General features: G+C 35.6%; 1 protein-coding gene across 1 annotated transcript in view; it reads left to right on the forward strand.

The window, feature by feature from the left end:
* Positions 1 to 21,249, forward strand: part of LOC129954163 (serine/threonine-protein phosphatase 4 regulatory subunit 3) — a 42,092-nt gene extending 20,843 nt beyond the window's left edge. Inside the window, exons 4-10 of the mRNA XM_056067887.1 lie at positions 1,896 to 2,834; positions 2,906 to 3,083; positions 3,153 to 3,408; positions 9,859 to 10,125; positions 10,184 to 10,311; positions 10,368 to 11,290; positions 20,210 to 21,249. Of these exons, the coding sequence (XP_055923862.1) occupies positions 1,896 to 2,834; positions 2,906 to 3,083; positions 3,153 to 3,408; positions 9,859 to 10,125; positions 10,184 to 10,311; positions 10,368 to 11,290; positions 20,210 to 20,299 (2,781 nt within the window). The 3' untranslated portion in view covers positions 20,300 to 21,249. The remainder of the gene's footprint in view (positions 1 to 1,895; positions 2,835 to 2,905; positions 3,084 to 3,152; positions 3,409 to 9,858; positions 10,126 to 10,183; positions 10,312 to 10,367; positions 11,291 to 20,209) is intronic.
* Positions 21,250 to 26,363: the final 5,114 nt, after the last annotated feature.

The following is a 26,363-nucleotide window of genomic DNA, read 5'->3' on the forward strand; positions in this document are numbered from 1 at the left end:
AGGAATGTCTTGCGAGAGTTCGTGGTCTCAATCTCTGCCTGTGCCTAAAGTTTAATTTTACGGATTTGACAGATCCTCTAAGAGTTATTCTCTTCATGAAAAGTGCTTTATCAAATTTGCCTTTAGGTTCAGGCATAAAAGTTGTAGGTCCCCTTTATCCCTGACGAACAGTACTCGCACACAGGAGAGTTGTAAGTCATTATTCTCCAAGGCAATATAATTTTTCACCAATCCTTAAAGTTTTCGTTCTATTCCCCGTGCTAAACCTCTAAAACACGACTTTGGCTGGCATCAACAGGTTCATCCATGACTTAAGAAAAATTCGATGTTTCGGTTTCATGGGCAAAGACTTATGATTTATCCCTTACGTGATACTGCATGAATCTCGAGGCTTCTTTTTGAGCTCAATGAAACCAGTTTGAGTCCTTTACGAAACGTAAGAGGCTGATTATGCTAATATGATTTAGATCGTTATAGATGAATTCTCCTAGGTAATTCTTGCGTTTTTGAGCTAGTGCAGGGCATGTACAGAGAAGGTGAAGAACTGTTTCCTCCTCTGCCTTGTCCATACAGCTTCTGCAAAAGTCATTTGAGAATACGACTAGCCTATTACATAGTGCTTTCCTATTAGAAGGTGTTATAACACCTATTATCGAATTTATATGCGATCTGCTTGGAGATAGCAAGCACCTTGTCATTTTAAATCTAGTGTTCGCCAAATGTGTTTTTTGTGACGTGACACGTGGCGATGTAGTTCCACCTGGTGTTTGCCTTCTTCATCGCGTCCTGCATTAGCAATAGTTTACAAGTAGCGATTGGTATGCCATCATTTGCCAAACGTGGTAGAATGGGTTGTACTGTACAATTCCACAGACTACTCTTTTTTGAGCAAGTTGTATTAGGTGAGATCCAACATAAACATCCTTTTTGAAAAAAAAAGTGTTTATGAAAGGAATATCTTTTAATGCTAATCATACAAGTGAGTTAGCCCCCATCTGCATTATCATATTTTGCAAATCACTCATTCCAAAGTCATAGCGAATATAGCGTTAAGCGAAATGCGTCCATGATTAAATTTCTTACACAAAGATTTAACAATGCTAAAGAGTGGTTCTTCACAAAAAAAAGCGTACTTGAGCTTTAAGGCTCGTTTCACACTACACGGTTTTTACCATACGGCGAAATACCGGACGGCGACATTTTGTTAGAGGCGCGAAGAAGAGCATATACGCTTTCATATTATACGGTCACGGCAAAATGCCGGCGCCCCGCCGTGTAGTAACCGTCTACTGCCACTATATATACATATAGTATACGGCAGCCGGACGGCGCGGTAAGCTTAGTGGCGTACGTGACGAAATACATGTTTTCACATAATACGATTTTATTCGTGCGGCAGAGTTCGATTAGCACAGGAACCCTGCATATATCGTGTTTTACCGTATGGTTAAAACCGTATAATGTGTAATTAGTCATTAATCCGGTTTATGCTGTCCGGTTTTTTGCCATACGGTTAAAACCGTGTAATGTGGAACGAGCCTTCAATTTATTCTTGTCTTAATCATCCACTTCGAGATTCGCAAAAATGATTTCAATAAAATGATCTCTGTTTGATTTCATGAAGACAAGACTTTCAACGTTCCATAAAAAGCGCTTAGTATCAAAAAAGTTTAAGAATATTTATGCTTAAAAATGAAGAACTTTTTTAACGCAATGTGAAAAAGATGCTTTTTGAATATTTTATTTCCTGATTTCTCAACAAAACATAGATTGAAAAAGCAATCGAATTCGTTTGTTTGAGTATTTGAAAAGATTTTTTTATTTTTAGTCATAATTTAACATTTTCTTATATGTACTTGAATATTTTTAAAATATTTTATTTTATTTCATTTAAGGTGCAAGGTAAAGACCCATCGGTTGAGATTACCCAAGACATAGTCGAAGAGTCTGAAGATGAGCGCTTTGAGGATATGTCCGATACAGCACCACCAATTGAGTTACCACCCTGCGAACTAGGTCGACTCGAGGACATCGCAGAAACAATACAAAATTGTTTAACCACACCCCTGCGCAAAGAGAAGCTCTCAACGGCCCTGCAATCTGAAAATTATATCAAGAAATTGCTAAATCTTTTTCACGTATGCGAAGATCTAGAGAACATGGAAGGTCTCCATCATCTCTTCGAGATCTTCAAGAACATCTTTCTGCTGAACAAGAATGCACTTTTTGAAATAATGTTTGCAGAGGACACAATATTCGATGTAGTTGGCTGCTTGGAATACGATCCCAATCTTACGCAACCGAAAAAACATCGCCAATACTTAAAACAATTGGCAAAATTTCGTGAAGCCATCCCAATCCGAAACCAAGATCTGCTGGCAAAAATCCATCAAACGTTCCGAGTGCAATACATTCAGGATATCATATTGCCAACGCCTTCGGTTTTTGTCGAAGATAACATGCTGAATACGCTCTCCAGTTTTATATTCTTCAATAAAGTCGAAATTGTCACACTGATACAGGAGGACGAGCGTTTTCTGGTCGATATGTTTACTCTGCTCACCGATCCAAATACAACGGAGGCGAAACGTCGTGACATTGTACTCTTTTTGAAAGAATTTTGCAACTATGCTCAAAATTTGCAACCACAAGGTAAAGATTCGTTCTACAAAACCTTGACGTGCTTGGGAATTCTCCAGGCTCTAGAAATAACCTTGATAATGGCCGATCAGAAGACAAAATCAGCTTCTATTGATATTCTAACTGCAATTGTTGAGTTTTCGCCATTGGTTGTACGCAATTATACATTGCAGCAGGTGAGCAGGACTGACGGGGTAAGATGATAACCTTTTTCTTTTTAATTCTGAACATCTTTTTTATATTTGTTGTTTTGTATATTTATTAGGGACGAATGCTACTTAATATAGCTATTGAACAAATGTTGACTGATTCCGAGCCAGAATTGGGTGGAGCGGTGCAATTAATGGGTGTGATAAAAATTCTCCTAGAACCAGAGAACATGCTCACCGAGAAGGGGGACTTCCTAAATTTCTTTTACAAGCATAGTATTCAAACGTTAATTGGTAAAAATTCATAATTTACATTTGTTTCAACAAAAACAGAAGAAGTTTTATTAATTATTGTCTTTATAGCTCCACTTTTAATGAATACCATTGGTGATAGACCACAGAACGAAGATTATCAAACGGCGCAATTGTTGGGTCTGGTTTTGGACATTCTATCATTTTGTGTAGAACATCACACGTATCACATAAAGAATTTTATAATACAAAAAGATCTCCTCAAGAGAATACTAGTGCTTATGAAAAGCACACATACGTTCCTCGTTCTTGGCGCCCTTAGACTTTTAAGAAAAATAATTGCACTTAAAGACGAGTTTTATAATAGGTAAGTTTAATTTGTAATATTAAGTTATACTTTCATAGTTAAGACATATTTTTATTCAATTTATTTTTAAGTAATTTTTTTTAATTGGGTGCTAGTTTTTTAACTTTAGACTGGGTGTCCAAGAGTTTGGGAACTGTAAGCTCTTTTCTGACTCTAGAAACACAATTGTTGGAAGAATGCTTTTATGTTGGAAGGTTAAATATTCTACGCACTACACCACGACTTATATGTTAGTTTAGTTTAGAAAAAATGATCGAACGCAAGCGCCTCACCTCATTGGATATTTTGAAATCTTAAGAAAACGAAAAAAATCGCCTGCTTGTTGATAAATTTTCGGGTTCTTCAATAAGAGTGGTACAAAATATTTATTTAATAAAAAAAAAAACGGTTTCGGACATCAATGAAATTCTATATTCCTGTATGGAACTCAATTTGTTTTGCATGGCCACCACGGGCACGCTTGCTGACGCTGAACCCAATTTACGTCGGTTTTCAAGCATTATTTTACGTTCGTATATATTCGTACGAAGTTCATCTATCGTCACTGGCTTGTTGGCACAGACCATAGACTTGACGTAGCCCCACAGGAAATAGTCTAGTCTAGTGTGGATTGCTGCCTGACCAATACCACGTATTTTGTTTAGTGACGAAGTCATTCAGCCAGAAGAATGAGTCTCATCGCTTAAGATGATTTTTCGATGAAAATCCGAATCATTTTTAAGTTGTTGCTCAGCCCAATTTTACGAACATACGAGGCTTCTGGTGCTCAAGCGGCTTTAGTTCAAGATCTTTGCGCAAAACTCCCCACAACGAAGTGATAGAGATGCCCAACGCTTGAGAACGATGTGTGAGAGACACATTTGGGCTTTCTGCAACTGAAGCCTCAGCGGCAGCAATATTATCGACAATTAGGGCACTTCTTTGTCTCAATAGGCAAGTTAAAATTTTGTACTATGTCTGTGGATTCAAATTTGTTCACTAGACGCTCAATTGTTGATCTGCCAGGACGATTATGACGACCATAAATTGGACGTAGCGCTCTTAACGTTAAGGCCACTGACTCCGAATTTCGGTAGTAAATTTTAATAATTTCGACTCGTTGGCTCGTCCTAGTTAAAAAAAAAAACCTGTATAAGCGAGGTAAGCCTTCGGCATTCATGTTAGAAATGGAAAAACATCATCTCTTTTATAAAAACAATATTTACTCTAGATTTTTAGATCTTAGGAACTTCTTATTGAAAATATTAAATTCTACAATACGAAGCATAGGAGCTTTTGTGGTGGGATAAACATTCTTCGTTATTTTAGTTATTCTTTGAGAAATTGAAAAATAAAAAAGAATTTACATTATTAGGCTGGCCATACATGAACAAGTTATTCCGTAACAATCCTTACTTATAGCCCAGGACGTACCTAGACCTTAACCAATATACATACGTTTCCAATCAGCTTCGTCTCTAACTAGTTGTATCAAGTTTTGTAATCTCAGTTGGTTCAAACCCTCTCCACTTGCGTTCGTCACTTGAGTAACTTGTACAGGTAGTACAGCCACTCATCCACTCTCCATTTCTTGAGTCGAGACGGCACACTACCAATAGAATTTTTCTTTTGATAAATTAAATGTCTCAGCACCGAGTGAGATTTTAAGTGGTTCGCTTTAATTGTTCGAGGGGTGGCTTTAGTTCTCAATTTCTGTCGTAAGTCCAAAGAAAATCCTATTTGCAAGAGTTATTCTTCATTTTATTTCAACGCTGGTGTTGTCTGAATTGAATTTAATTGGAGAAACATTTTGAAGATTGTGCCTATAGCATTGACGAGTGAGTTTTGTATAATGCTTCCCAAAACGATTTTAAAGAATTCGCAATACAATGCAATAAAATTATTTTAATCCTTTTTTGGAATCTAATAAATCATTGACATTCTTCCGCAAAAAACTACAAGATACGAGGATTTTCAACAATTAAACACTTAAGTCAGTAGTGATTGAACAGATTCTTATCAAAAATTTCAAGTTGACTTAAATTTACTTAATCTCTACTGACTTATTATTGGCTTTACCATTACCGGCTAATTAGGATTACACTAGGCTTAAAGAAGTGGAATTATAGGTCTTAACCTTTTAAACTAATACAACAAATGACATCTGATGGTGGCGGGCAGGTTTGAGAGGTGACTTCGTTACATAGTTAGCCAAAAAAAAAATGCTTGCCGCCGCTTTGAGCGTTAGTTTCCTTTGCTTGGTAACCATTGTTCAATTCAAATATTCTTTTTCTTTCAGTCGACTATAAATTAACCAATTAAAACAAGTCTTGTTCAATCTGGCTTTTCATCGGGGGGTAATGAGTAACTTCATGTGGCCACAATGTGGCCAGTATGAGACGTGTTCGCTAAGGGTTGAGTATTGATATAACCCGTCCCATGATGTTAGTGCGTTGTCATGCCAGAGGTCTTGGGTTCAATACCTGCTTATGCCATCTAATTTTTTTTTTGTCACGGGTACTGCCTCTTGCGAGGAATTGACAAATTCTTCAAGAGTAATGCTTGTCATTAAAAGTTCTTTCTCAAATTAGCCGTTTGAATTCTGCCTAAAACTGTAGGTCCCCTTCATCCCTGACAACAGTACTCACGCACAGCAGTGGTTGAGACGCACAGAAATGGTCAATCGGTCATAGCTTTCAATGGACTGTTGCGCCACCTAATTTATTTATTTAATTTTTGTTTAAAATAACAATTTGTTAAATATTTAGCAATTTACTAAGAGAGCCCACAATTTAAAACGTTTCTTTCCTTTTCATACTAGTAAATTGCTTATTGGATTTTATTAAAAAACGAGCATCCAAACATGTTTAAAAAGTGATAGTTCGTAAAAATAAACAAATGAAATAGGCAAAAACGGACCTATTAATTGGAATTCTGAATTGTTGACTGGACTATTCTATCCACTGTTCTTATAAGAGTAACTGTACAGATTTCATATGGATGTAGCCAATTGTCAAAATTTAAAGTAACCATTACGTGATTTTAACTGTGTTAAGAGATATTAAGAATTTAAAATCCTTTAAAATTAGGTAAATCATTTTTGAAGCTTAGTAAATTGCTAAAATAGCTTTAACATTTTATTAAATCAATGAAAATTGTGCGCCATTTTCTTTAGTAACAATGGACACATTCATTCGTGATGTACTAAATAATGTTACCGCAAATGGGGATTTGAAAACTCACAAGTAAACGAAGTTATCTGAACTGAAATTCAACTTCTAACTCATTTAATGCTCTGTCCGACTCCATTCAAAAAATTATAAGCTATTATCATTATTGAAATCGTCATTGCGGGAGAATCAAAATTCTACTTGGCTTCGCTTTCTTAGTCAAACAATAACCCAACCTTTTAGGACGGTCTCAATCCTTTCTTTATAATAATATAGACTCCGGAGATGATAATGATAGTGAAATTATTATTGGGAAATCACATTTAAAGGTTTGGAAGTCAAGTGCATGAAAACAAACCGCTGGGATTGTTTCATTTTTTGACAAGATATTCATATGGAAATCATTATTCAGAAAATGTTATAAGATATTCTAAAACACATTTAGTTTTTAAATTATTTAAAATTTCTTAAAAAATGACTGCCGTATACGCCAATCCAAACAAAATTTTCTTCTATTCATACACGTTGGTACGTCAACAAATGGACACATACGGCATTTCAATAATAAATTTAAAAAAAAAATGTCTATTTAAAGTGAAGAAATTTTTCATATTTCAATAAAAGGCAGTATTTTTGAAAAAAATAAATATAGATATATTCCACATGTTTTTTTAAAGTAGTTTTCTACGTAGTGTTCAAAAATTTATTTTTATTAATAGGAAAAAAATTCACAGAATATTATTCTTTAAAAAAAGCTATTTTGAGAAGGTTGTTTAAAGTTGCAGGATCTCGATTTTCCTGTTTTTTGATCTGCACATTCAAAGCTTGGAGCTCCGAAGTTTCTCCACATTTTTTCTTTTTAAGCTCGATAGATTTTTTCTTCAATTCCATCTTTTGTTTATTTGCTAGTTTTTATAGTTTGTATTTTCTATGTTCTTTAACAGCTTCATCATTTGGGTATGGTTTTCTGTCTGAGTTTTAAGATACCCAATTCTTTCTTCCTCAATGCAATGGCTTTCTCTTCTTAGCTTTCCTGGACAATGATGTGGATGCTGAGACGTTTTCCTCTTTAAGTGGTGAAAAGTTATCATGAGGTAGTGAGGATGAGGATGAGGATCCCAAAGCGTTCAGTCCAAATGCGGTTCCTGTTGGATTCGCTGATTTTTGCAGTTGAATCAATCCAACCGCGCTCTCTTCCAGTGTGGTTAAACTTATATGCAGTAATGGATCCATACCTGTATATGCGTATATACTTTGTAAAAAAATGATGGCTTTTTCATTCAGTTAAACTTACCCTTTTCCATTGTTTCGCTGTTCTTGATGGTGGTCCAATGCTATTCAGTTGAACAGCTATATTTTCCCATTGTTCGTCTTGGGTTCTTTTTGTGGGACCGAATTGTCCCTTGCCTCTGGCCAGCTCTGGTTTTGCTGCAGAACCTCAATCAACCTCTCGAATTGGGCAGGTTTAGAGATTTTTAATCTAAACAAATTATTTTCTTACAAATGTTTATATTATTATTTGTAAAACTTACATTTTTTGCTCCATTTTCTTAAAAAATACTTTTCAATTCACTGTTGATGCGTACTGTTATTTTTTTGTACACACAAATTCACTACACAACCGGTAAATATCAGTTGTTGAATTTTGACAACAATCAAAACTAACTGGCTTACATAATACGAAAACACTTAAAAAGTCAACCATTTTTTAGTTGACTACTCGTTGACTCGTGCTTGACTTGTGACAGTCAACTAGTTGTGTTAGCTAATACCGATTGCCAGGTTCAACTCAACTTTGTTCTTAGTGTCCTACATAATAGACCCCTTAATAACTCCATAAATTGACTCCAAACACTGTATACATTTTAAAATAATTGAAGAATTTTGATTTCAATTTTTTAAAAAGAACTTCAAAATATTTTGAATCCTCTGATGATATAAAAGGATACTAACTTTTTATATAATTTTTCCGTTTGATATATTTTTCGTTTTGTGAATTGTATTAAGATTTTGATAATATAAGTTCTTCTGTGTTCCCAAATTAGTATCAATAGGTTTTTTAATTATTACAATCGATTTATAATTAACGTCTCTAGCATTTGTTTTAAAAGATAGGTAAAAAAAAGTGTGGATTTTCGTATTTAAAAAAATAGCTGAAAAATTTAAGTGACTTGCACAGTGTTATCTGAATTAATTTTAGAGTCACCTTCTCATAGCGTATGTTCTTAAGTTGCCTTTCAAGTGCCAATGGACTATGTATCTCAATATTCTTTAGATGCTTTTCTATTGCACTATGAACAGTGTCAACCTCTTGTATAAGTGAGAGTCCTGGAACTGAACATTTTTGAAATATGACTTTCAAGTTGGGTGACTGGTGTAGTCAAATATTTATTCAAGACTTGATGCAGTATTTTTATTAGAGCACTGGCTATATCGTCATCAGAACGACCACTGCAAATGGCGTAGTATGTTGTTTTTGGTTTTTTGACCGAGGGACAAACTGTTGCAGTTAAGTTAAATACACTAAGTTTTCGAGTGTAATAAAAATAGGACCTATTTCATTTGGGAAGCGATAAAACACTTTGGAGGCTAAAACTAATTATTCAATTTTTTGGCTCTAAGTTATTTCTGTTGAGGCCTCATTGGCTCTTTATGAATACTTAATCATCTTTATGTCTATTAAACTCAGCAATTTTACTGCTTGTAGGTGTTTTTTTTTAGCTGTAAAGCCCAAAAGTAGGACGTACGTCAAAACAATTCTTAATGAAAAGTTTGCGTAAATTGTATGGAAAATTTGACGTGAACGCTAAACTTTGGCATTTACGTCAAATCAAAGCGGATAGAATATTTGGAAAGAGCTACCCGAAAACATAAAACTGCATACCAAGTCCAAAAAGTGATTTTGGCGTTTACGGCAACCCAATTTTAGGGTGACGAATTGTGTCTTGAATTGAGACAAAAATCTATTTAACCCAAAGAAAACTCAATGTTTGCAAAAAGGTTATTAGGGTCGGGGATTCAAGCTTTATAACAGCCGACACTACTAAGGAAAACCTGAAAAAGTTCAAACAAGATAGGAACACCAATTTTGTGCATGATCACAAATAACGTAGAACGTGTGGCGATTTTGAAACGATGATAACAAAACAGATGTTCTATTCTTTAAGTAGTGTTCATTTTTTAGTTATTTTCACCATGTTTAGCCTTTAGAGATCCCAAAATGCATTCTCCTAGGTTCTTAATAACAAATTTACAAAATCTATCCTTTTTAATAATTAATTATTTGCTTGTATTCTTCCAGACATATTGTTAAGGGTAACTTATTTGCACCAGTTGTTGACGCATTCATTAGAAATAATGGCAGATATAATCTACTCGAATCGGCTATATTAGAATTATTTGAGTATATTAAACTCGAGGACATAAAATCCCTTTGCGTATATTTTGTTGAGAATTTCAGTAAAATATTTGATGAAATCGAATATGTACAAACGTTTAAGTATCTGAAGACCCGATACGATCAATACCAAGACCGAATAAAGGATCGCGACAAGTTGGCTATTGACAAGTAAGTTTCATAGAGTTTATAAAATTTACATTATTTTAATGTTTTAAAAAAAAAATAGCACTCTACCAATAATCAGAAGTGGCCGATACCGTCGTGATCAAAGGCAGCTAGATGAAGACGAAGAGATGTGGTTTAATGAAGAAGAAGATTTTGCCGAGGAGCTTGATTCTTACAATGTTATGAAGAGTGAGTATTAAATGAATACAAAATAACCAATTCAGTTAGTTCATCACTGTTTGTAGGTAAACCAGTTGAAAAGAACGGTCCTCAATCTGCGCAGCAGAATAAGTCGCCGAACAATTCGTCAACTGCAATTCACTCAATGACAAACAGCAGCAGCAGCAGTTTAAACACATCCTCCACTTCGTTGTCACCTGGAAGTGTGAGTGGAAGCAGCAGCAGCAGTGGTTCGTCGACAGCATCGTCTTCGCCTCCGCACTCATCAAACTCACCGCCACAGGGTCATAATACCGCCCTAACAATGCAACAGCACCCTTTGCATAATTTCCAACAGCAGCAAGTGACGCTTACTAGCACGCAACAACAGTCCAATCAACAGAATGCTGCAGCGTTAGTGATTTCGCATCAACAGCAAGAGCTGTCTCTCTCGTCGTCGTCCTCGAATTCTTCTTCGTCGTCTTCTTCGTCCTCGTCCGAATCATTGTCACAACAAAAACATCAACAACAACCCCAGCAAAAGCAAAAGGAACCCCATTCGCAGGATATTAAAGATAAAACAACAACGATCATTACAAATTCCAGCGAAGTAGTTGCTTCACAAAATACGCATCTTGACCCATCATCATCGTCATCTTCTTCATCATCCGAAGAAGAGGAAACATCTTCAGCTTCTTCACTGAAAATATCACATGCAAGTAGTAAATCAGATATTATTGATGGGCCATCAAATATTTCCACCATCATAACGACTGGTAATACAACTTCCACCACCAATAGAGCGGCTGCGGACGCTGTATCAGCTGTTGTTGCCGCTATAGCTGCTAGTACTACTGTAAACAGTACAAATTGTGATGGTATATTGAGTGTTGGTGCGGCAGCAGTATTGTCTGCGGTAACTGCCAATGGAGAGGCTGATGCTGTTGAAAAAGAAACTGCTCTAGCGTTAACAACAACTGCGAACCCTTCAGACAATGTTATTAAAAAGGTAAGTTTAATGATAAAAAGTATTATTATTAGAGTTTTTATGGGGTACGGGAATGTTTTGTGCAATTTAAAATACTAAGGGATCAATAAGATTCTTTTAAATTGAAATATCCTAAAGCCCATTACTAGACTACTCTTGTTTTTTGCCTAGGAAAACACGGAAATCTACTAATGTTAGTTGGGTACAATCTCTCTTTAAGACGCATTAGTTGATTGTTTTAACTAAACGTATTCCGATGACTAATACTCATACTCATAACATACTGGTGGTAAGTTCCATATTCTTGAGGAAATAGTCCAAGGCGCCACATAACTTTCACCCCTAAACTAATTTAAAATTTCTGAGCCCATAATTGTTTGAAAAACGAACTCATAAGATGCAAGTAAACAGAAATCTTTAAATATTCTCTTTCGATTTTCCCTCTTAATCCTCTTGTATTACTTTTCGCTAAATCATCTATCGAAAACAAACATGTAATGGCTCGCTTTAGAGACGAAAGAGGTTTAAGCAGTGTGCGCCTTTATCCTTCTTATCTTATTTTTTTTGTTAATTAAGCCAATGATCTCTCTTCATTCGCATCTTTTATACCATGGAAACGAGTATCTCATAAATCTCTTTCCGATTTTAAAAGCTATTATCACAGATAATAAATTTATACAGATGTCTCATCCCAGCAGGAAAAAATGAAACATTTTTTTCTCTTAACAGACAAGCCTTAACAGACAAGAGCTTTTAAAAATAAAGCTGAGAAAGCTCTTTTTGCCTTGCTATTTTTTTTCGTTTTAGAAACTTTTCTCTTCTCATTTGTTATTTTGTTTGCCAACGAATACAAAAACAAAGTTTAGTCCGTTGCAAACAAATGTATTTCTTTTTTTTATGCGCGTTTTGATGCGTAAAAGAAGAAAGGGGTGATAATGTTGGATCTTTTTTTTGTTTATTTTTTTGTGAATGTCGATTGTTAGGTGTCAGGTAAGGAGAATAGAAGAAGTTGCTTGTGCATTGCTATATGAAAATATTGTGTGGGCAAGTGAATGTGCAGATGATTTGGTTTCTGTGTTTTACGTTCGTACGATCGTATGATCGTACCTTCGCGACGTTTTTCTCGTCGTCCATAGCTCAAAATCAGAAGAGATATCGACTTCAAATAAATTTTGATATACAGATAAAAATATATTTTTTGAAAAAATCCAAGTAAAGGTTTTTTATAAATCAAAAAAAAACTAAACAATGTTACCTCGAAAATTTTACGAATACAAAATTATTTTATCTCCAAACCAATTTTGTGCAACGAAAAATAAAGTTTTTAACATCTGGTAAAATTTTGAAAAAAATCTAATTGACATTTTTTTTTATAAAAAATAAAAACCTGAGAAAACACTACTCAAAGTTTTTAAAAATTGAATTTCGACTCAAATATCTTTTCAAAACTTTTAGATATTTGCTTTAAACTACTTTTTAATTTAAAAAAATATTGTTTTCATCATTCAGTAAAATTTTGAGAAAAATCGAATTGACAGTTTTTCTTACAAAAAATAAAAAATTAAAAAACAACTCAATAAAAGTTGGTAAAATTGATTTTCGACTCAAATATCTTTTCAAAAATTTGAGATCATGGTTTCCAACCAATTTTAATTTATAAGAAATATTGTTTTCAACATTCTGAAAATTTTTTAGAGAAATCAAATTGACAGTTTTTTTTTACAAAAAATAAAAACCTAAACAAGAAAATTAATAAAATTTGGTAAAATTTGATTTTTGACTCAATACAATTTTGAGAAAAATAGAACTGAAAATTTAAAAAAAATGTTAAAACCTAACAAAAAACAATTTTAAAACTTCGTAAAAATTTACTTTCGACTCAAATAGCTTTTCAAAATTAAAAATATTGTCTTCAACTCTTTCTTATTTCACAGAAAATATTGTTTTTGATAATTAGCAGTTTTTTTTATTTAAATCTAACAGTCAGTAAAAAAAATCTGCAAGAAATAGTATGCAGATTTGGTAAAAATGGTGTTCGTTTCTTGATATCTCTCAAATTAATTTCATTCATCCAATTTGTAAAAATTTAAGATATGCTACTAAAATTGACAAAAATTTGTTTTTGACTAAAAATCTATTTAACAAAACTAGATTTTCAAACTAAACTATTTCCTTATATTAAATATTGTTGGTTATTTTAAAATTTGTAAAAATAAATAAACTAACGGTATGGGAAGTAATCAGTGTGGGCCGCATCCGAGCCTTTTTTTAATATCTGACAGACAATAATGGTAGATTATAAGGTTGGGTTGCATCACAGTCTGATTCAAGAATCTCAAGACTAAGATACTTGAAAAAAAAAACTTTGAAAAAACTGGACGAAAAGCAAAACAATTGAAATGCACGATTGGATCGCACGAACCTGCTCATTTATCCAAAGAGTCTGTTTAAATATAAAAAGTAATGAATTTGTTGATCATTAAATATTATTAAGAAAGTATAATGGCTTGTGCAGAAAAAAAAATCGGTTCATTAGTTCTAGAGAAAACTTAAAAACGAAATAACGGTTCTTTTCTGGAGAAATACAAAAATATGACAAATCAAAAATCTAAAATAAACATATTACAGAAAATTAGTCGACTTAAAAAGAGTAAAAAAAGGCTTTGGTCTGATGAAAAGAATTCTCTCGAAAGAGAAATCGATTTAATGGAAGGTACAAATCAAAACACCAAGACTTTTGCGAAACTTATTTTATCGCAAACGTTCGTCCTGCAGTTTCAACTTTCTCAGAGATCAACCAGGATTACACTTGCCCCATCCATCTTCCTTATATAGACGTTACAATATATAATACCTATACAATTTAATTGAAGTCTTTATCGTTATTGGTTCGTGAGATATTTAGGGTTAACCAAAATGTTCGCCTTTTGTTTTAACTGCTTTTGTAAAAAAAAACCACCCACTCAATTGCATCTTTCTACAGTATTATCTGTATAACAAAATTTGCAGTCGATATCTCTTCTGGTTCTTGAGCTATGGACAGCAAAAAAAAGTCGCGAACTTACGAACGTAGGTACACACGCACAGACATTTTCCCAAAATGCTTTTATTTCCACTATATGGACCTTAAAACGTCGAGAAATGTCAACATTTTCAATTCGACAAATCGGACCCATTACAATAATCAAAAAGGAACACGTTTTTTTTATACAGTTATGTCAAGGAAACATACAAATCAGACAATACAAATCTACAGGAAGACCCTTATTCGAAAACAGTACATATTTTATTTTTTGCTGTACAAAATCTACTTGTCCATTTTGAATAAAAAAAATAAGATCAGTTCTTTTTAAACTAGAAAACAAATATTATTTTAATTGTTGACACATTATGTACAATGAGGTACATACATGTACATTGGACATATGTAGGTACCTAATCATGCAATTGACACCAGTCAACAACACTTCATTACGTTTAAAAACATATAAAACAGAAAAATTTATTGGTGGAGATTTTACAAAATTGAAGAAAAAGAAGAATTTATAAAAAAAATCCACATGAATGCACGCAACTAGCATTTACATTATAAGAACTCGAGCTATAAAGACAACCTTGTCCTAGCTTTGTTTCTATTTCCAAAGACAACTGTAAATATTTTTTTTCTCGTCGTCAACAAGCGATCAACTCTCCTGCACCTATTTTCAACGCATCACCACCAGCCACACCACACCACAAAAAATCAAAATACAACAGTTTTGTTTTCATTTGTGAAGAATGATCTTGGTGTATTATGTGTAACTGTGCATTAGGATTATGAGAGGAAAAGAACGTACAAAAAGATTTCAGATTTTTCTTTGCCTTAGTTTTCATTCCTAGGAGAGAAGACGAGCAACATAGCTTTCGGGTATTCATTTAGTGAATGTGTTGAACTTTTTGAAAAAGCTCTTTTTTTGGTTGATTTCAGTTTCATATATCATTTCTCGCCATAAGGGTGAGACATCTGTATATTTATTATCTGTGCTATTATCCTTCCTAAACATTTCTGCATTTCTCTCATGGTTAGGATTATTAAAAGGTCTTAGATTAGATAATACATACCAGTGTAACGTTGTATTTGCAATAACTAAAAGTAATTTCTCCCATAAACTCTACAGCTGAGTTCCGCAGTAATCTTTATATTTATTTAATAGAAATACCAATTTTAATTGACTTTTAATGCATCGCAATAAAGTTTACCTTATTAAAATATAAGTCTTTATTCTTTGCTGCTAGATTTGTTCAGTTTAAAAACTTCTTTCTTTTAAAAACTTCCCAAATTATTCAGTTTTAAATATGTATGGGTGAATTTAATCTACCTAACATAACTCACACTGCTTGTGATGATGAGTCATACTTCATTCCCTTCACAATATCCTTCGAAATTGAAGTGTTGTTATCTGATTGTCTTTCAGACTGTGGTATTTTCCAATTTAATAAAGTACAACAATTCTGAACTTAATATTTTGTTCTGAGGCCCATAATTTTGTAGTTTTCCTCTTCCATTAACACCCAATCGCCTTTACCCCCATTAACAATTTGTTTCTCCTATTAAAACATTGCAGCTTAGAAGAAACCGATGGCTCGTACGTGAAGTTTGAAATTGAACGAGCTCTAAAACCAAATCGATTTTGACCTAATACCGATGAATTATCACATCGATGTAGCCATAAAAGCCCTACTTTCTTGTAGTGTTAATCAGTCTGTCCCATTCTCTCCTAAGAAAAACTTCACATACTCTTTATTTTGGTATACAATGAACAGGCAAATTGAGGAACAGACGTAACAAACTTTGAAAAATCTACTTATCATCAAAATCTCTTTCTGATTACTCTATTTACATTAACACATAATCTTTATTAAGCGAACTTCTTTATAACTATTATCTTATTAAAGTTGAAAACGATCTCTTGTCCCTCTCAAAATGCTATTTGATTTTATCCATTTAAAAATTAGATCAGACGGATTTTATCCCAGCTTTTTATTCTTCAACTCCACATCTTCAGACCCTACAACAAAATCAATCTTCTTTGGTATCTTCTTTTCTCAATCATATAGGAACAGCCCGTTTATACCTGTTAAAAGCTTCTTTAGTTATTTAAATAATTGACCTCAATCTTCGTTGGTTTGAGTCATAAATTTAATTAAATAAATAAAATGTGTGCATTTTACATCCAAAGCTTTCACTGATCTTACTTACTTAAGGTGGCTTTACAGTCCTGTGTGAACTAGGGCCTCGCCCAAAAAACTTCTGCATCTAGCTCGGTCCCAAGTCACTCTCCACTTGTACGCGCCACCTGATTCGCGGTCTTCCTCTACTGCTCTGTCCTGGGGGTGTGGATTCGAAGACTTTCCGGGCCCGACCATTGGTTTCTATGCGGTCTACGTGACCCAGCCATCTTAAGAGCCTTGCACGTGAGAGCGAACAAACGTGATTTTACGTGTTTCAAAAAGTCAATTTCAAACAAAAACACATTTTAATTATAAGAAACCAATTCACACTTATGTTAGGATAATAAAATTTGCATTTTCTTCTCTACAATAAGACATTTCTGTAAAAACAATTTGGTAGTAACGAATTGTAGTGTGTTTGCTACGAATTGTCATACTCTATTCGCGTTCCACATACCATCCACACTGCAACGAATAATGGTTGAATTACAAACACGCTTCAGCTTCGGCTTCGTCTGCGTTACGGTGGCCTTGCTTCAAGGTTGCTTTGAATGACATTTCTATTATTTCATCCCTCCAAAGAGCAAATATTTTGTTCGTTCACATTTTTAAACAGCTGTTGAACTGTCAGACAAAGCAAATATTCAGATAATGGCTGAAACACAAACACGCTTCAGCTTCGGCTTCGCCTGACGTTTACAAGTTCAGCCATAGGAATTCCATGCATGCTATCACAATGGAGCTTCCACCTTACGTTTCGTTTGACAATCGTAAGGAAAAGAACGTAATGTAACGTAATGTGACTCCAGACGGAAGCTCTAGTTAAATTATCTGAACATTTGCTTTGTCTGACAGCTCATCATCTGTAAAAAAAATGTCAACAAACAAAATATTTGCTCTTTGGAGAGATGAAATAATAGAAATGTCATTCAAAGCAACCTCGAAGCAGGCCTAACGTAACGCAGACGAAGCCGAAGCTGAAGCGTGTATGTGTTTCAGCCATAATTGAACTAGAGCTTTCGTTTGGGAGTCACATAACGTTACATTACGCTCTTTTCCTTACGATTGTCAAAAGAAACGTGAGGTCGAAGCTCCATTGTGATAGCATGCATTGAATTCCTTTGGCTGAACTCGTAAACGTCAGGCGAAGCCGAAGCGTGTTTGTGTTTCAGCCATAAATTGTTCGCGCTCAATTTAACCTCAAAATTATACCACTCTTGTTTTGTCTGTTAAAAAGGGTAATTATAAATTGACAATTCGTCGCTGTCTGCGAATAGAAATAAAGCTCATGTGAAAGAAAAGTCAAAATATGCGAACATCCACAGTTCTCAGTTCGTAGCTCATGTGCAAGATGCTTTAGTCCTTTAAATTTTACCCTTCTGGCTTAGTCTACGTCGCTGTACAACCCGTACAGCTCGTCGTTCCATCTTCTCCTACACTCGCCGTATAGCAGGACGGGGATGATAAGGGTCTTATATAGCGACCCTTTGGTCCTTCAGGAGAGGACCGCGTTTACAGCGGAGCCTAGGTAGACGAAGTCCTTGACTACCTCAAAGTTACGTCTGTCGATGGTGACATTTTGACCAAGACGTCGGTGTTGTAGGTCCTTTCTGGACGACAGCATGTACTTTGTTTTGCCCTCATTAACCGTTAAACCCATTTTTGAGGGTTCTGCCTCAATACTCACAAAAACCCCATTGATATCACGCTGAGTTCTAGTATTGGACAGACTTTTGAAAGATAGTGCCTCTTGTGTTGACGTGTGAGCTCTGCACTATTCTTTTCTTTCAAGTACGATATTAAAAAAAATCGCATGACAGCGTATCACCTTGTCTAAAACTTTTTTTGACATCGAAAGGTTCTGTTAAGTTGTTTCCAACCTTTTTGGAGCAGCGTGAATTCTCCATGGTCATCCTGAACAGACGTAAGAGTTTGGCAGGAATGCCAAAACTAGAAATGGCTTTATACAGCTCGTAACTTTAGATGCTTTCATATGCGGGCATGAAATCGATGAAAAGATGGTGAATGTCGATTTGGTGTTCTTAGGTTTTTTCCTGATCTAAAAACACACTGATAAGGACCTATCAGGTATGGTATTTAGACGTTCACATATTACGACAGAGAAGGTTTTGTAAGTGATGTTAAGTAGACTGATTCCTCTATAGTTGGTGCAGTTTAGAGGGTCTCCTTTTTTCACTGGTCTTTACATTTTATATTCATCTATTTTCCCAATTCTTGAAAAAGGTCCCAAAAATGTAATTCCAAAAGTATAGACCGTTAGCTTAATTAACCTCTATTTCGAAACTCTTCGAAAGTTTAGTTTATGACTCAATCTCTTTTCACAGTAAGTCAATATTTCCACCTGTTTAACACGACATTCTTAAAGGTAGATCAACAACTTCAAACCTTATAGAATTCGTTTCCGAAACATTGAAGACCTGAGAATAGATATGAAGTTGACACGATGTACATTGATTTTGCCAAAACTCTTGATACAAATTTCTACAATATCATTTGACTCAAATTTAAAGCTATTAGCTTTGAAACAAGTTTTACTCTTTGGTTCATACGAATCGAGTCACAGAGTTATTTTTTGAAGCACCCTTTCAAAAACACAAAAATGGCATACAAAAAGTTGTTTTTTGACCTGATATTAAAAGATGATCTGTTAACTTTATAAAAGGCGATCGGCTGCGAAAGTTCTTGATCCTGAAAATTTGAGGTATATGATAAATTTGGGATAAGCTCACTTGGAAATTTTAGGCAGTCAAATTCATATCATTTACATGTCTAAAGTTTAAAGGTTAATACAGAGTTGGCTAAAGCATTACACATTCTGGATGTGCGATTGATAGTTTGTCCGAAATTGAACTCAAGGGAAACTGATGGGCATTCCTGGAAGTGCGGGTATTATGGCAAATTTTTTTTGTGGGGCATGATACTGGCTAATTCATTATTCACAATAATTGTAAAATTATCAGTAATACAAAAAATGGCATAATAATATACGGTTGTTTTCCAGTGGTGTAAATGTCGGTTATAGTTCTATTGTCTATAACTTTTAGAGCTCTGTTTGGTATTTTATCCAAAAACCTTAACCTTGGTTTCGGGGACACCTACTTTTATTTAAGTTTTGGACGAATGAATGCTTTGTTAATTACAACCAAATCTAGAAGGGGTCAAACATTTCTCGCACCTTGCGTCGAAGAAATTCTAAGCACCTAGCAGCAACAATGTAATGTTTAAGTCAAGACGAGTTAATCAGCTTTATCATGAATTCCATCGTAATCGGAAAATTTTACGAATCCCGAAAAACTGTATCATGAAATCCGTTCGTAGTGGAAAATCTCATATAATTTTGCATTACGAACGGATTTCATGATACAGTTTTTCGGGATTCGTGAACATTTCCGATTACGATGGAATTCATGATAGGGCTGAATACATGCTATCTCCCCTTAAGGCACCACAAAGAACTCCAAGCCAGTTCCTCTCCGTTTATATTTATGTCACAATACCTGCTATAATATACGGTTCATGCTTGTGACGTCTTCAGAATCGCCCTACGTGATAAAGATTCTTTTAATATATTAGCTTGCAACTTTTGGCACGATAATGTGAATAATAATGTGTTTGGTAAAAATTGTAGTTATTTTTCAATAATAAAAAAGTTTTATTTATTATTAAGTTTTGTGAATCAGTTATAATATTTTCATTATTTTGTTACAGGGTCTTGTTGATTACGAAAGTGATTCCAATGAAGAGTACGACGATGAAGATGAAGACATGCCTGATCAAAAGAAGCCTCGCCTGGCATAGCAGTATAACAATAATTATCAACATCATCATCTTGCGAATTAGAAATACTGGACATTTTAAGAGAAAAATAAACAAAACAAATGAAAAAACGAAAATCTTCAGTGAGACTATATCACCGTCATAAGTGTTTAATTAATATCTTCAAGTGGATGTTTGAGTTTTACAACAAAACAAAGTCTCATCCAACCAAACCAACACAACACAACAAAACTCACACTCCCCCCTCCCCCACATAAATACACAACACGCAGAAGAAGAAGAGAGTATTTGTAGTAGTTATACAGATCTATTATAGTAAAAATAAAAAGAAAATAATAAAACAAAAAAAAATAAATAAAAGTTTAAAAATCTAAAAACAGAGAAATTAATTTAATAAAAAAAAGAACAAACAAAACAAAAAAAGAAAAGAAAACCATTGCAGCGTTCTGTTTATACCAACAGCGTTCTGCCACTCAGTTTTTAATTTTTTTATTATGATTTCTTTTTTAATAAAAAACCTTATTTATAGAGCACATTAGTTTATATAAAAGTATAAATATATATATATAAATATAGAAATTAATATTAAAAGAAGAGAACTTTTAAAATCTAAATACAATCGTAGTTAATTGCGTTTTTCAAACTAAGAGGAAAACCCGAAATAAAAAAAAAGTGAGCAGTGAAATGCAACAAAACCCGTCATCAAACAACGTAATTTTTATTTTTTTTTGTTGGATGGTATCCATTATTTAAAAATTCCAGTGTTTATTTTTATATATTTCTTTTTCCCCCAAGAACACGATTTTTTAAGAATTTTAATTTATATAATTATATGTCTTAACTGTCTCCTAAAAAAAAGAAAAAGTCCTATTATGTTTAAACTTTTCCAAATTGCTATATATATATATTTCCACCACTATTTGTAACATACACACAAAATTAAAAAAAAAATACATTTAAATTTTCAAGGATTATGGCATTTTCTTTAGTTTAGTTTTGTTTTTTTTTTTTTCGAAACAGCTACTTTCATTTTTGTGTGGGGATAATTACATTTCCTGTTTAAAAGGAAAACATATTCAGCCCTATCATGAATTCCATCGCAATGGGACATTTTTACGAATCCCGAAAAACTATATCAAGAAATCTGTTCGTAGTGGAAAATCTCACACAATTTTGCATTACGTATGGATTTCATGATACAGTTTTTTGGGATTCGTGAAAATTTCCAATTAAAATGGAATTCATGGTAGAGCTGAATAAAGATGACGGAACAGTAACAATTTTAATTTTTTGTATTGTGCTATTTCAGCACTTAAACAACATTTGTTATTTACTTCATTAAATAAATAATAAATTGGGTGGCGCAACAGTCCGTTGGGAACCAGGGCTTAGTGACTTACAACTCTTAACCATTCCTGTGTGCGAGTACTGTTGTCAGGAATGGAAGGGACCTACAATTTTAAGCAGAATCCGAACGGCTAATTTGAGAAAGCACTTTTTCATGACAAGAATTACTCTTGAAGGATTTTTCAATTCCTCGCAAGAGGCAGTACCCGCGAAAATGAATGTTTTTAAATTAATGTGGCACAGGCAGGGATTGAACCCAAGACCCCTTCTTGCATTACAGTTCAACGCACTAACCATCATGCCACGATTACTACAATATTTACTTCATTAGTCAAATATTTATTGAGTTTCCGAGCAAGCTTTCAAATTGGAAGATCTCGTCATTAAACTAGAAGTGTTAAACAACCAAAAAAAGTAGATCTTCCAAATTGCACCAACTATAGAGGCAGCAGTCTACTTAAAATCGCTTACAAAATCCTTGCCGTAATAGGTGAATGTCTAAAACCATCGTCAATAACCTCAAAGACGCTTATCAGTGTGGTTTTAGGCCAGAAAAGTCCACAGTCGATTAAATATTTACACTACGGCAGGTCCTAGAAAAAAACCCAAGAACATAAAATCAACACCCATCATCTTTTCAGCGATTTCAAGGACGCATATGACAGAATCTAAAGAGACGAGGTGGGTGAGCCATGTCTAGTTTTGGCATCCCTGTCAAACTTGTTCGTTTGTGCAGGATGACCATGGGGAATTCACGCTGCTCCATAAAGGTTAGAAAGAACTTAACAGAACCTTTTGATTCCAAAAACGGCTTAAGACAAGTTTATGCGCTGTCATGCGATTTATTTAACATCGTCTTTGAAAGAATAGTTCAGAGCACCCACGTTAACATAAGAGGCAACACCTTTCGAAAGTCTGTCCAATTACTAGAATATGCTGATGAAATTGACATATTCTGAAGAACTCAGCGTAATGTCAATGGGGCTTTTGTGAGTATTGAGGCCGAGGCGGGTTTAGCGGTTAATGATGGTAAAACAAGCTGTCTCATTTAGAAAGAGCCTACAACACCGACGTGACGTCTCTGTCAAAACGTCACCATTGACAGACATAACTTTGGGGTAGTAAAGGACTTCGTCTACCTAGGCTCCGCTATCAAGGCAGAAAACAACACCAGACTTGGTAACCGCTGTTTCTTTGGACTAAAGCAATTGAGTAGAAAAGCCCTCTCTAGAGGGCTATATAAGACCCTCATCATCCCCGTCCTGCTATACTGTGCAGAGCAGACTATAACAAAACCGATTTGGAAAATATGTAAATATTGAAGTATTTGCATCAATTAAAAATTTTACCAGAGTACCATTCTAATGCAGTTCAAAGCAAAAAAGAAGTTTTATTGCACTATTTTTTTTAATTCAAAAACTTTATTCAGCATCAACATTAGGTCGAGACGTTTTTACAATTTATACAGAATATTTGATTCTCGAATTGCCTTTGAATTGTCTTGAATTTCTTTCTTTTTGTTATTTTGCTGTCGGAGAAAATTGTGTATATACTCCGTGAAGCTTTGCATGGAATAATGTGCATTATTAGCCTATTTACTTTTGAAGGCATGCATCGCACAAGCCTGACATTCATCGTCCATCAAAATGTTTCGGAGATTTCTCTGATCTGTGTATCCGAACGATTACTATTACCCGCATTTACCTCGGAGCGGGGTGATACGAAATGAGAAAAGGAATTGGAATAAGACTAATTTTTTTGTAATATAGATACCCCATACCTCTGTCTATCAACTCCTACTCTCACCTCCCCGCGGTGAACATCTGGTGCCTAGTACCTCAACTAGAAATTGGGTTCTAATTAAGGAAAGTTATTGGAGCAGCAAACGAGAGAGGGGGGTGGTGTTTCCACTAAGGCACCTCTCCTTATCCAGACGGCAGCGGGGGAGTTCTTGAGATGGAATCATCGGTGGCGTCCACAGTTCCAGTAGTCGCGATAGGATGGACCGGGCAAACGCAAACTGAAAAACTGCGATGTGTACTACGGCGACTGATACTTGAAACAATGAGCGTGTATTTGGGTGTGGATTTGTTGTTGAAACTATACTTGAGTTTCAACCGTGTGAGCAAGTGCATCAAGGCTGAATTCGCCAACATAATCCTAATTTGCGCGTATGCCTCAACAGAGGAGAAAGATGAAGACACCCAAGACATATTCTTCGAGCTCTTGGACAAGACATATGAGCAGTGCCCTGGCTATGTCATTAAAATTGTCTTAGGAGATCTTAACGCCAAGCTGGGACTAGAAGTCATCATTCCTGCTATTAGAAGACATCTTTCCTGCACGACACCACCTCCGACAATGGATTCAGGCTGATCGATTTCGCAGCGGAGCGAGACGTTCTGCTATCTAGTACGCAATGGAAACATCTTGATATCGACAAGGCGACATGAAAATCTAATGACCAATTAACTGTCAACCAGATTGACCACATTGCAACGCACGACACTTCTCCAGTAAACAAGATGTCCGAACATTCCGAGAGGGCAACATTGACTAGAACCACTACCTCGTTGTAGCCAAGGGATGGCTACGGATATCTCGACCCGAGCCAAAACAAGTAAGTACTGTGAAAAGTTTCGACGTTAGACGGCTACAATCGCAAGAGACTGCCATGCCCTTTTCGATCGAGTCTCTACTAACCTCTTAAGGAGTCCTTTGCGCCTCTAAAGTGCTAGGTTTCACACGGCCCCAACAGCAATACCCCTGGTTTGACGACGATTGCCGGCAAGCGCACACAGCGAAACAAGAGGCATATAAAACGGCGCTGCAAAAAGGGACCAGAGCTGTTCACGAGCTCTACGAGGACAGAGGCACACCACTTTCTTAGATGGAAAAAAAGAGAGCAGAGATGTCACAGCAGGAATGAGTTTCGTGAATTTTACCAAAAAAAACCTCCAAAGGGTACCAGCCACGAAGCGAAGCCCGTAAGGACGATCAATGGAACATCGTAGTATACAATCGCAGTCTACGTTGAGAATATGGAAACACCACTTTTCCAAACTATATAACGGCGATGACGAACCGAATTCCACTATAAGGGACATAGAACCACTCAACCTAGGCAAAGACGCAGATCAACAATTCCGCCCACCCGACCTCGACGAAGTGAAGATAGCTATATCTATACTGAAGTCAAACAAAGCTGCTGGGTCTGACGGCATCGCTGCCGAACTATTCAAACCAGCAGGCGATGACTTGATAGGGAGAATGCACCAACTCATCTGCAAAATAAGGTCGAAAAAAGCATGCCCGATGAGTGGAATCTCAGCATAGTGTGCCCGATACATAAGAAAGGAGACCCTCTAAACTGCGCCAACTACAGAGGCATCAGTCTCCTTAACATTGCGTATAAGATCCTCTCTGCCGTATTATGTGAAGGTCTGAAGCCATTCGTCAACAACCTGATTGGTCCTTATCAGTGTGGCTTCAGGCCAGGAAAGTCCACTATCGGCCAAATATTCACACTACGGCAGATCTTGGAAAAAACCCAGGAGCTTCAAATCGATACCCACCATTTCTCTATCGATTTTAAAGCCGCGTATGACAGCATCTATAGGGAAGAGCTCGACCGAGCAATGTCTAGTTTTGGCATCCCTGTCAAACTAATCCGTTTGTGCAGAATGACGATGGAGAATGCACGCTGCTCTATCAAGGTCGGAAAAGATCTCATCGATGCATTTGATGTCAAAAAAGGTTTTAGACAAGACGATGCACTGTCAGCGACTTCTTTAATATCGTTTTGGAAAAAAATTGTACAAAACTCAACCGTCAAAACTAGAGGCACAATCTTCCAAAGGTCCATCAAATTACTCGGATAAGCAGATGAGATTGACATAATTGAAAGATCGTGATGTCAGTGGTGCGTTTTTGAGCATTGCAACGGAAGCGATGAAGATGGGTTTAGTGGTCAATGAGGGCAAGACCAAGTAGGTATATGCTGTCATCAAAAAAAGAACATTGAACAACGACGTCTTGGACTAAACTTCACCATGGACAGCTATAACTTTGAGGTAGTTAAGGACTTTGTCTACCTAGGCACCGCTATTAATACAGACAACGTCAGCAGCGCTGAAATCAAACGAAGAATAACTCTTGCAAATCGCTGCTTCTTTGGACTTAGAAGGCAATTGAGAAGTAAAGTCCTCTCTCGAGCATCTAAAACCACCATCTATAAAACACTGATCATACCGGTTCTCAATTATGGCGGTGAGGCCTGGCTGTACGGTGACACTGACCTAGTTAACAAAATTAAAGTCCAACGACTTAGATGGCTAGGTCATGTAGAGTGAATGGATATCAACGCTCCAGCCCAGAAGGTCTTCGAATCCAATCCCCAGGTACGGCGCGGTAGAGTAAGACCGCGAATCAGGTAGCGCACCCAGGCGGGTGAAGATCTCAACCAACTGGTGTGCGAAACTGGAGACAGCTAGCTAGGGACCGAACTGGCTGGGGACGCATGTTGGTTGAGCCCCCTGACTGTAGCGGTACCTTAATTAAGTAAGTAAGATACCCTATCAATTCAATTCGTGATGAAGAATGATTTGACGCTATGTTTACTAAGTCTAGGATCATTCTGATTATCAAAAACACACTTTAGATCGACTTATCACATTTAATGGAATTTGTATCCAAAGTTGTTAATTTATTTTAACAGCTTTCTGACCACGTAGCTTTT

Source organism: Eupeodes corollae, chromosome 1 (genome assembly GCF_945859685.1).
Source record: "Eupeodes corollae chromosome 1, idEupCoro1.1, whole genome shotgun sequence".
Classification (NCBI taxonomy): domain Eukaryota; kingdom Metazoa; phylum Arthropoda; class Insecta; order Diptera; family Syrphidae; genus Eupeodes; species Eupeodes corollae.